Here is a 12,597-nt window from a genome sequence, read left to right as displayed (position 1 = left end):
AAATTAAAACGATTTTCAACATGTTTTAAGCATTTCTTACAAATAATGGAATCTATTGATTTTTAACCCTTAAACCCTTTCTTACTAGAAACTTAGGTTTCTATCTCCCATTTTCAAGTTGTTTATAATTTGCTTTTGTTTTGTGGTAAATAATGTACAAATCAAGAAGCATTATGGTCTATGTCTGTGCTTGCAAATAATGCTCAATGGTCTTCTGATTTTCCTTTTACTTTGGGTTTCTAATTCTTGCCTTTCTGATTCTGCTGTCGTCCAAGAAAAGAATTGTGTGGATACTTAAAAAGGAAGAAAGAAAGTCTGGGGGACATTTATTCAACCTACTGGGTTGGTGGTGTTGTTGGCTTTTTTTTTTTTTTTTTTTTTAACTCTCTTTAAAGGATTATCTCATAGATAGGTTCATAGTAATTTCATGCCAAAGCCAACAATTTCCCTTCCAAAGATGTCACTGCAAAAGTCTCTACTTTTCTACTCTCATTTATTACCAGGTTAATTTTTCTCCCTTTTAAAATTATTCCCAGCTGTAATGACTTGCAAATTTCAAAGAAAAACAGAAACATTTATCGGCCACTTACCATGTGCCAGAGTTTGCTAAACGGCTTACATGGACTAATTTATTTAATTCTCACTCAGTTGATAAAAAACTGAGGCTCTGAGACATTAGGTAACTTGCCCAAGAGCACAGACTTAGAAAGTGGCAGAATAGGGATTTGATTCAAGGGAGTTAAATGATTGAGAATCTATGTATGGCATTATAATTTTCTCATGTTATAGATTTATTTTCTTACAAAATTCTCAGGTGTTTTCACTGCCACTATAGAAGTATGTACAGTCCACCCTCCTTATCTGCAAGTTCTGTATTCATGGGCTCTACGTCTGGGGTTTCAACCAACTGAGGATTTAGGTCCTGGAATAAATCCCACATGCACAGAGGTAGCACTGGTATAATATGATATAATATAATATATAGCATAATACAATGTAATGAAACAATGTGACAGCTTCGACTTATTTAGCATGCAATATGCAAAATGGGACACTAGATGGCAACAAATATCAAGAAACTCTAAGAACAAAGTAACAATTTCGTAACTCAGAAATAAACAAGTTGGTTTTAAAATTAAAATATGTATGCTGTTTCACTTTTTACTCCCAGAAAGCAAAATTCCTAATATATTTGAACATACCTTAGTGATATAAACTACTGGACCTGTACTGCTGTTTATATACTACTTAGAAAGCAATACTCGGTAGTTTCTCTAGTTCTTAACTATTCAAACTTCGAAAGCACTAATTACAAAAATTCATACTCATATTTAAAGCTAATAATTAACTTTAATTTAACATTTATTGTACAATTAATATATAAATAGCCAGATGAAGGATACAGTGATAGATATCACAGATCCTAGCTTTTAAGAACTTTTGGTGGAGCTATGTAAACAGCCACAAAAATGATACACAGCTCACTAGGAATACAGACTTGGAAGAGATTAATTCAAATAAGAGAGGGCTGGGGAAAATTTTTAGGAAGACTGTCACCTGAGTTGAGCCTCATAGGTTGAACAGGTATTTCACAGATGAATACAGTGCAGAAAAGTACAGCAGAAGCAATTCAGGGAAATAGTCAATTACAGTTTACGTTTCAGAAACAGCACAGGTTATAGGAAAGGAGTGTAGTGAAAGGTAAATCTAGAAACGTGGGACTCTACTATCAAAGATCTGGAACGTCATACTAGGGATTCATGTTTCCTTCTACTACACCAGGAAGGCTGCCTGAACAGGGAGATTTACAATTTAGGAAGACGTTGGCAGTGGAGTGAAAGATACACTGGAACTGAGAGAGACCTGAGTGAGACCAACTGCAAGGCTGTTGTAATAGGCCATGTGGGTTGCATAAGCGTATGCGACTACTTGAAGCCGGGGCAGGGGTACAGGAATGGAAGTTGCAGGCATAACTTAGGAAGAAGGGCCTCTGAAGAGATGGTGAGAGGCTGGCAACGGACTGGATGTCTAGAGGAGGAGCCAAGATGTTTTAAAGGATCCAAGCCAGGGTTATGGGTAAGACCATGATATTCTTATCTGAAAAAAGGTACCAGAGAGAACACGGTAGAAGGAAGAGGAGTGGTTGACAGGAGGAGGGAGAAGGGACAAGGCGCAGCGTTTGGGATGCTAATGGCATATCACCCAGGTGAAGAGGTTTAGAAGTAGATATGTAGATTTGGGGCACAGGAGAGCTGGGAGAGCTCAAGGCACCATGCGGGGGTGTTCGGATGAGGACAAGACACAAAGTCCTGAAATCCGGGCGACTTGAGAGGAAAGGCCAGGAACTGACTGTGAGGAAGGTCTGCACTTAAGGCTTGTGGAAAACAAGTTGAAAGAGGTGTGGAGGAGGAGACAAGGGCAGTGCCAAGAGAACCCACAAGGGGAAAGAATCAGATGAATCAAGGGAAAAAGATGGGCTGTTATGCTAGGACAGTAACGGCTTCCTAGAGTTTGAGTAAAATGAGGACTGAGGTGAGGTCACCGGGTTTAGTAATCAGGAAGTGACTGGTGACCATAAACTGAGCAATTCAGCAGCATGAAATCAGACTACAATTTGTTGAAAGTCTAACTACAGTGTGTTCAGAAGTGAATGCAAAGCTACAAAGGTTTAAAAAAAAAGCTAAAAAACAAGTGGAGAAGAAAGGACTGAAGATACAAAAACATGTGATGAAAAATGGCTTGGGGTCCCTGGAACTCTAGACACAGGAGATAGCAAGAACATGAGATTCGCCTTGGGAAGTAAGAGAACCAGATAAATAAGAAAGAAATGAGGAGTTCCCTTGTGGCTTAGTGGGTTAAGAATAGGGTATTGTCACTGCTTTAGCTTGGGTCACTGGATTGTCACAGAATCCAGCTTGTAGCATGGGTTCAACCCCTGGCCCAGAAACTTCTACATGCTGCAGGTATGGCCAAAAAGAAGAAAAAAAGAAAAAAAAAAAAATGAGGAGACACATTTGAGGGATGCAAAGGTGTTGAAGAAGCTCTTGTCAGTTGGTTGTTTTGATGGAATGAATACAATGAGTTTAGCATCAGGCTGTAAAATTCACATCTAAATGGAAAAGGAAGAGGAGCAGCCTGGAGACAAAGGTACAGTAAGATGTGAGAGGAGGCTGAAGCACTAGAGGCAGTTATGAGGACACGGACTAGATTTAACTGGGACAGGGAGGAAGAGAAAAGGCTTGGTGTTAGAGCTTGAGATCTCGTGGACGCGTCAGTTCAGGCGGGAGGGACAGGTCAGAGGTCAGGAAGGCCAAGTGTGGCGGGACCAAGGTGTTGCAGAGGTTAACCCCACGGACGGTGAAACCTTTCAGGCTGATGAAAAGAGATGAAGCAGAGGGTGCTAAGGACTGAATGTCTGTGCCTCTCCAAAATTCAGATATTGAAACCTAACCCCCAGTGATGCAAATAAATAGTGGGCCCTACGGGAGGGGATTAGGTCATGAGAGTAGATCCCTCATGAATGGGACGAGCGCTCTTCTAAAAGAGACTCCAGAGAGCTCCCGCGCGGCCTCCGCCATGTGAACGCACAGCGAGAAGACAGCTGCTTGTGAACCAGAAAAACTCCAAATCTACCAGTGCCTTGATCTTGGACTTCCAGAACTGTGAGAATCAATGTTTGTAGTTTAAGACATGCTGAGTGTATAAAAGATATTACAATGTTATAAACTGAAGTAATGAAACAGATGATTTTCTTTTAAAAAAGTGTCAAATAGTCTTCTAGATTGAGAGTTTATACTGATTAAAATTAGGGAGAGAAGAGAAAAATGATTTCAAAGAGACATGGTAACCTGATTTTGAAGCGGAATTAGACGTAGGTACCAAAGCAAAGGCCCGTGAATGGCAGGAAGGAGTGGAGGGTGTGCCGAGCCCTCCAACACAGCCAGGCGAGATGAAATGATGGCAAAGGGCTTCGCTGGAGGTTTTGAGGGTCATGATATCATCAAAGGGCAGCTACACTTCAATACAAATGACAAAATAAGAGTGTTTGAGGAAGTAAAGTAGGTTAGACATTTGGTCAGAATGACAGAAGTTTCAGAAGGCAGAGGAGGTCAGTCTCCCAAGGCAATACAAAGGAAAGCAAAAATAAACAAATGAGACCTACTCAAACTTATACACTTTTTTTTTTTTTTTTTTTTTTTTGCCATTTCTTAGGCCACTCCTGCGGCATATGGAGGTTCCCAGGCTAGGGGTCAAATCGGAGCTGTAGCCGCTGGCCTATGCCAGAGCCACAGCAACACGGGATCCAAGCTGCGTCTGCGACCTATACCACAGCTCACGGCAACGCCGGATCGTTAACCCACTGAGCAAGGCCAGGGATCGAACCTGCAACCTCATGGTTCCTCGTCGGATTCGTTAACCACTGCGCCATGACAGGAACTCCCAAACTTATAAGCTTTTGCACAGCAAAGGAAACCATAAACAAAACGAAAACACAACCTATGGAATGGGAGAAAATACTTGCAAATGATGCAACTGACACAGGCTTAATTTCCAAAATATACATTAGCTTATACAACTCAAGAACAAAAAGACAAGCAATCCAATCGAAAAATGGGCAGAAGATCTAAAATAGACATTTCTCCAAAGAAATACAGTTGGCCAAAAGGCTCATGAAAAGATGCTCATTATCTCTAGAGAAATGAAATCAAAACTAAAGTAAGGTACTACCTCAGATCAATCAGAAAGGCCGTCATTAAGAAGTCTATAAACAATAAATTCTGAAGAAGGTGTGGAGAAAAGAGAACCCTCTTACACTGTTGGTGGGATTGTAAATTGGTGCAGCCACATTGGAAAACAGTATGGAGGTTCCTCAAAAAAACCAAAAATAGAGTTGCCATATGATCCAGCAACCCCACTCCTATATACTCAAACAAAACTGTAATTTGAAAAGACACATGCGCCCTAATGTTCATACAGCACTATTCACAATGGCAAAAACGTGGAAACAACCTGAATGCCCATTGACAGGTGAAAAGATAAAGATGTGGTGTATATAAATACATACCCTACACACGCACACACAGATCCTCAATGGAATATTATGTGACCATTAAAAAGAATGAAATACTGCCATCAGTAGCAATATAGACGGACCTAGAGATTGTCATACTAAGTGAAGTTAGAAAAAGACAAATAGCATATGATATCTCTTATACGTGAAATCTGAAATACGACACCAATCAACATATCTATAAAACAAAAACAGACTCAAAGACATAGAGAACAGACTTGTGGTTGACAAGGTGGGGCTAGGGAGGGACAGGCTGGGAGTCTGGGGTTAGCGGAGGCAAACTATTTCATATAGGATGGATAAACAACAAGGTCCTACCGTACAGCACAGGGAACGATATTTAATATCCTGTCATTAACCATAATGGGAAAGAACGTGAAAAAGAATATGTGTGTGTATAACTGAGTCACTCTGCTGCTGTACAGCAGAAATTAACATAGCATTGTACGCAAATCGACTACTTCAATAAAATATCTAAAAACTTCAAAAAGTAAAAAACTAACTATTGAAAAAGATTGATTACTCTTCTAGTGCAATAACACAATGATGCTACTACATGACTTAGGCCAATGCTCTACAACAGAACTTTCTTTTGTGATGATGGAAATGTTCTCTGTCTGCGATGGCTGATACCGATACAGTAATCATGAGGTACCTGTGGCTACTAAGTACTTGAGGTGTGGCTACAAAATAAATACACACCAACTTGAATGGTTTAAGGCGTGGCCCCTCAACACTGCAATGAATCAACAACAACCTCCTATTATTCAAAGTGCTTAGAACACTGCTTGATCCCTATGTAACTATTACTACCATCATCATTAAATCTGTTTGACTAAGCACACAAGGGATCCAGCCTCACAGCTAAAGATGCTATTAAATACACACATATTATTATCATGGCATCTTGGATGCTCTCAAAACTTCCCAGGTACAGAGGAAAAACATCTGTCTTTAGTCACACATGAACATATACAAATGTGTAAGCATGGGTGTTAACAGTTTCACTTAGCATTAAAAATTATTGGGAAATAAAAAGGTTAAGCATACAAGTCTCTCAAAGTCACATTGTACTATATTCTTTCAATAGTGACACAGCAAGAGAATTTGCAGGGGAATACGAATTCTCCGATAGCAACTTTAATTTAGAAAGTCAACATTTAACAAATTGGTATTCACTTTGTGTGCTTGGAAAAGAGAGTTTAGTTATGGCAGAGTAACCAAACCAATATGCGGAAAAGAAAAAAAAATGCAATTATGGTAGGCCTTTATGTTAATCTTATTAGACTTGCCTTGGTTTTTTCAAAATTGGCTTCCTCGGTCATTTGCACAGCTTGTTTCACCTGCTCAAAAGCACTCGCTTCTCTTTGCTGCACGTCCGTCAAGCTGCTCCTTACAGAAACTAGTGCAGACATCAAGTCATCTCGTTCTCTGTCAGCACAAAAAAAGAACATGGAAACCAAGAAATGATCAAACGAGCGCGCATTCACTCACTTTCTTTCAGGAAGAAAAAAAGCATTAATGTGAATTATAAGAAGAGCCAGGACAGGCCGGTTCAGCCCAGAGTCAAACACACCCCGGAGAAAGACCCTCTGTGCTCACTGGGCAAGGGGCAGGCAGAGCAGCCAGAGAGGCCAGGCGCATTCATGGCAAGACGGCATCTGCATGGGACAATACCCTATTGTGAAGAGGACTGGCACACTCAGGGCTGCAGAGGAAAGCCCAGAAAAGAGGAAGTTAGTTTCAAAATTAAATGGGTGGGGGTGAAAAGGAGCCAAAAGTAACAAAGCAGGGAAGGTGGGGGTTGTACATGGAAGGAGAAGCTGCCATGCTGAGAAGGGACTACTGAGGTTTTGTTCTCACTGCTGACTCCCCCTGGAACACAGGTCCTTTCCTTTCTATCCCGCTTCACAATCTTCTTTTTCATGCTTCTCTACCGATGAAAACCTTCCACTTACTTATAAACATGTTTCTTCTTTCAATGGGTAGTTCTGTTGAATCCCTCAAAGGCCCGAGTTACACATATAATGCAAAATCGGTTGCAGAAAGTTTTACAAAATCTTACCCCACTGGGTTTTGCTCATTGCCTAGCTCCACCTCCTCCTTAGCAGTTCTCAGAAGTACCCTAAGCTAAGCTATTTCTTGGGGACAGAAATGAACTGAATGCCAAAATACTCTGGCATGTAAAACAGCAAGGATCCAATCTCATGGGTTAAATAAATCCCATATAAAAGATTCCAGGATATTTGGAACTTATCCACTGGATAAAAATGACCAGTAGAAGCCAAAAAAGTGAGGGTGGGAAACTTTCTATACACACAAAGCAAAAAAAAAAAAAAAAAAAAAAGTAAGTTGCACTGTTATTTTTGCTATTCCATGATTTGTTAACAGCTCAAGCCCTGAACTGTGGTTTCAAATTCACTTGAAGTAACTGCTGCAGTTTTTTTTTTTTCATTGCCAAGTTCTGAACTATCGGCAAAGAGCCAATTGTGTAAACTATTAAAAAAATGAGCAAACTTTAAGGAGTTCCAACTTAAAAGAGTATAATTGCTGAATTTTAATTACTTTCAAAATTAACCAGTGACTCGACTGAAAAATCTCTTAAAGATAAAATAACCTAAACTATTCGTGGTATTTGGAAAGCAGCCATATTTTTAAGAAATATGTAATACTGAACAAGGTTACAATTATTAGTTTCACAAAAGCTCCTTTTGTTAAAAAAAAGAATTGCTGCAAGTATCATAAAATTCATGGGGGCATGGTGATCTTCATTTTGGAATTTCTTGATTTGTTTTCAATTGAGAAAAGTATTTTTTCTGTTCAAAGGAAAGGAGTTAATTATTTTGATAAAGTATAATCAGACACAACAATTATGTGAAAAAGTGGAAGAATCAAGGCAAGATTAAATTATTCTATGGTCAAGTAACAAATAGTAAACGCAAGCAATTCTGAACTCATATTTGTTTGCATTTCACAAAAAGCTCTAACATAAAAGACAACTAGCTTCACTGAGAATATGCACTCCAAGTAGAAACTATCATTCTGGTAGGAAAAAAAAATTCACTCTTTAAGGGTAACAAGTCAACATAGGCTTCACATAGTCACCTTTCTTAAAGTTCTAAGATCCACCAAAAAAAAACCAAAGTCACTATCAATGATCTCTTCCTAATACCATGCCATCATCAAAGCCGAAATTCCAAATAAAAAGAACAAAAAAGCTCAGCGTTTATGTTAACAGACCACAATAGGATCAAAATCTAACAAATGTGCTTCTTACAGGAGACTTAAATTTAACACATTTAATCGTTTTCAGCATATCCTCTTGCTAAAAGCAGTCTGCCACACAGAAGATACTCAATGAAATAAATGACAAAAGAATAAATTAACAAATAACGACTCTGCTACAGGAGAGCAGCAAAGAGGTGAAGCAAAACTCCTTCTCAGTTTTAATATTTTATGAGCTAAATTTAAAGTCACTAGACTATTTAAAGTTGGAGAATAGTTTAATTGCTCTGAAGAAAGTTTTAGAATATCCACTCACCAACTTCAGACTACTGAATCACAGAAATTCATCAAAGATAAATCCACAAATACTGATGTTTTGTTAAGGTCATGATTTAACAGTAACACCACAAAATTGATGACACTAAATACCTGTGCCGCCACTGGACTGACACACACCGATAGTGAAAGAAATATACTATAGGCTTCAAGGTGCCCCTCAGACCAACTGGGAAGTTCAGGAGAGATGCCTAAATTACATATACTTACAGAGGCAGGTAGCAATTTCGGCCATTTAGGGTCATCCAGTCAGTTGCTGCATTTTTTTGTTTTGTTGTTTCAACTCAACCAGCCCATATACCAAACAGCAAACACTTGAAAAACAGCTCTGGGCGTGTCAGCCTTGTCCTCAACACGAGGCCTTGTTTTCTGTCCCACTTCTGGATGTCACCTTCTAGATTTTGCCCTCATTTTTCAGCCCCATGCTACTACTCATTATCTGTCCTCCAGAAACAGTCAATTCTGGCCACCCAGGGTAACTAGCCAGCCAGTCACAGTCGTGCTCTAGAGCTGCCAGTCCACAGGGCCACCCCAGAGCCAGGCCTGAGGAAAGCCCCTCACAGTGGGAAGTTGTGCAAGTTCACAGGATACCTCGATGCGAGAGTGATGGAGCAGTTCTCCAAATTACCCTCTTCCATGGCAAGAGTTCTTTAAGTGCTTAAAAAACCCGTGGAGGTGTTTTGATGAATGAGATCAAGCAAGTTCTCAAACAAGGCAAACGGTTCAACATGAGTCCTGTAACAATCATGATCCAGATGAAGGAGCAGCTGAGGCAGAAGATGAGCTAAGAAGTACGGGTGCCAGTATTCAATGTAGTATTTTAAGGAACTTGGTGCAACAATCAGAGAAGAAAGGACTGAGAAAGTCCCTGAATAATTGTGCCCAAATGTTTACAATAAGGAAAAAAGAGAGTTGGTCTGATATATGCATGAGCTTCACCTTGAAATACGGAGTACCTAAGAAATACCTTTAATTCCTAAGTTATTCCACAGTTGTTAGCAGTTTTATGTTTAAGAATCATCAGTAAGTATTATTACTGTCTTAAAAAAGAAATTCTAAAAGGCTGACTACGACATTTTTTTGTTCCTCATTTTTGGGAATTTCCTACCATAATCTTCCAACGCCAGCCATACAGAAAACTGCCAATCACCCACCCCCAAGTCCCAAGTTGGACTAGGAGTTCCCATCGTGGCTCAGTGGTAACGGACTCGACTAGTATCCATGAAGACACGGGTTGAATCCCAGACCTTGCTCAGTGGGTTAAGGATCTGGCGTTACCGTGAACTGTGGTGTAGGTCACAGACATGGCTTGGATCCTGCGTTACTGTGGCTGTGGTGTAGGCTAGCGACTACAGCTCCAATTAGACCCTTAGCCTGGGAACCTCCATATGCTGTGGGTGCGGCCATAGAAAAAGACATTTAAAAAAAAAAAAAAAAAGAAAGAAAGAAAAAGACAAAAAAACCCAAGCAAGTTGGACTGAAGTCCCAGGACAGTGGAGCCGTAATCATCTCTCCTTTCTGAAAAGTACAGCCAGGTCCCTCCAAGGCACTGTGGGCTACAGACAGGAATTTAACATAAACTAGTTCCATCCTGATTCCCATTCAAAGGTATTTTGACCCTTAAGAAAGAAAGAGAGGTTACTGTTGTTCTTACCCACTTCATGACATAATGAGGCCTGAGTGAAGGGCAGAAATAAAAAAAATACCATAAGGAATTAAAATCAACTTTTAATATATATTCAACATACTCAATAGTTGTTAAGTGTTCTCTTCAAAAAGTCTCAAGGATCCTAACACAATACCGCTAACACACAGGCAGTCTGGTCTCCAAATTGTGCCTGATTCCCTCCTTTTCAAAAGCCCAAGTCACTCTTGTGTCATTAGTAAGCTAAAAGATCAACAAAATAGCTTAAAACTGGTGTGATGATACAACACTTTTTTTTTCTTTTCAGGGCTACACCAGCAGCATAGGAAGTTCCCAGGCTAGGGGTTGAATTGCAGCTCAGCTGCCGGCCCACACCACAGCCACAGTAACATAGGATCCGAGCTGGGTCTATGACCTACACCACAGCTCACAGCAACACAGGATCCTTAACTCACTGAGTGAGGCCAGGGATCAAACCCATAACCTCATAGATATTAGTTGGTTTCGTAACCTGCTGAGCCACAAGAGGAACTCCCACAATACAACATTTTGAACAGAGACCAGGAAATTCTTTTGATTTATCACATTTGGGATATAACTTTTTAAAATTCCACATTAGAGTCATTCAGGAAATACTATGATAAAGTTCATTGAGGGTTCAGGCTTCTAATTGTGCTTAAAACTAGAAATCCAAACTTAAAAAGTTTTGGTCACTCTTCAGAGTCAAGATAACACTCAATATCCAGCATCCTGCATGAGTAAGCTAAAAGAAATTGAACTAGCCAAGGCAACGGGGAATCATATAGACAACGATTTTCATTGACAATAAAAGCAGAAACCTTCCACTGTATACTGTTATTAAAGTAGAACATGAGCCAATGACATGCTGACAAAGCAGAAAACTGAACTAAGAAGGCTGACATTAAGAGGCAAAGAGCTGAAATTTAGAATAGAGACAAAGGAATATATAACTGAGCAAGAATCTAATTTCTAAATGACTGACAGACTTAGAATCAATGTAAACACTGTAGCTTCCTTTTACAATATTTTTCTCATGACCTAGAACATGCAATACAGTAGGGGGAAAAAAAACCCGTTTTTTTATTTGTTGATTGGTTTTGTTAGACTTAGTTTTATCTTAGACTATTCTTTTTAGCTGCATGACTCTGAATATTTTTTTTGTTTTAAAGTTAATTTTTCATTATGTTCTCCTTATAATAAATTCATTGCCAATGTGGTTAGAGACCTATTTGACACATACTTTTGATTGCAGTGCTTTCTTCTACCTCTCCTGTGGTAATCACTGTTAAATACTGTGTTCTTATTCTTTCACACCCTTTTCTATGCACAAGTATGAACCCAGAGAAAATATATAGTAAGGTTGCAAATGGCCCTTGAAAAGAATACAAATAGTTTCATATGAAGTATGCCTTTTTCATCTTTTATTTTTTCCATCAGCAACATGTTTTGGAGCTTAGTCCCACAATGATACATATAAATCTACTTCGTTCTTTTTTTTTGATTATGCATAAAATTTCATAGATTATCTAAACTATATTTTAGATATTTTTCTTTGAAGATAGTTAGGTTGTTCATAAGTAAAAGGAAAATGTCTTGTTTTTTCTACACTCAGTTTCTATACTTATAACACTTCTGATAGCAACTGTGTAGGTTTTCCACACATGGTAACTGTCTAATTCTTGGTGGATACTAACTCAATTCTGACAATAACTGCCTGGAGTTGGCACAGATCCCACAGGTTAAGACTCAGTCCCCTAAGACTGCCCTCCACTTTAGGTGCCAATTTCAAGTCCCAGGTTGTCTCCTGCATCTCTGATAACTGGCCATAAACCTTGGTTTCCCACGACCCCTTCCAGGATTAAACATTTATTAGAATAGCTCACAGACAGTGAGGAAAGTTCTTTCCTTACTACTGTCCATTTATTATAAAAGATACAATTCACGAACAGATAAACAGGAAAAAATGTCTAGGGCAAGGTATGGGGAGGGGTGTGGAGCTTCCGTGCCCTGTCTAGGAGTGCCACCCTCCAGCACCTCAGTGTGTTGAACCACCCAGAAACTCGCTAAACTCCACCGTTTAGGGTTTTTAATGGCGGTTTCACAGGCATGATTGATAAAATCATTCACCATTGTTGACTACCCTTAATCTCCAGCCCCTCCTCTCCCTAAAGGATGGAGAGTAGAAGCTGAAAATACCAGTTTTCTAATCAAATGGATGATTTCTGTGGCAGCCAGAACCCCCATCTTTAGTGGATTTCCAAAAGTCATCTAATTAACATAAACCCAGGAGTGACTGGAA

General features: G+C 39.4%; 1 protein-coding gene across 14 annotated transcripts in view; it reads right to left on the bottom strand.

Moving 5' to 3' along the window:
* Nucleotides 1-12,597, bottom strand: part of SDCCAG8 (serologically defined colon cancer antigen 8) — a 250,651-nt gene that overhangs the window by 180,727 nt on the left and 57,327 nt on the right. For 12 of the 14 annotated variants that reach the window (XR_002336127.1, XM_021064173.1, XM_021064174.1 and 9 more), the window contains one exon: nt 6,364-6,502. Coding sequence is in view for 13 of the 14 variants with exons in the window: in XM_021064173.1 (XP_020919832.1) it covers nt 6,364-6,502 (139 nt within the window). In the remaining variant the exon portion in view is untranslated. Of the gene's footprint in view, nt 1-6,363; nt 6,503-6,673; nt 6,904-8,842; nt 9,065-12,597 lie in introns of those variants that run through there. The other 2 variants (XM_021064185.1, XM_021064184.1) reach the window with 2 other exon arrangements.

Source organism: Sus scrofa, chromosome 10 (genome assembly GCF_000003025.6).
Source record: "Sus scrofa isolate TJ Tabasco breed Duroc chromosome 10, Sscrofa11.1, whole genome shotgun sequence".
Classification (NCBI taxonomy): domain Eukaryota; kingdom Metazoa; phylum Chordata; class Mammalia; order Artiodactyla; family Suidae; genus Sus; species Sus scrofa.
This window is presented reverse-complemented; position numbering and strand designations above follow the sequence as displayed.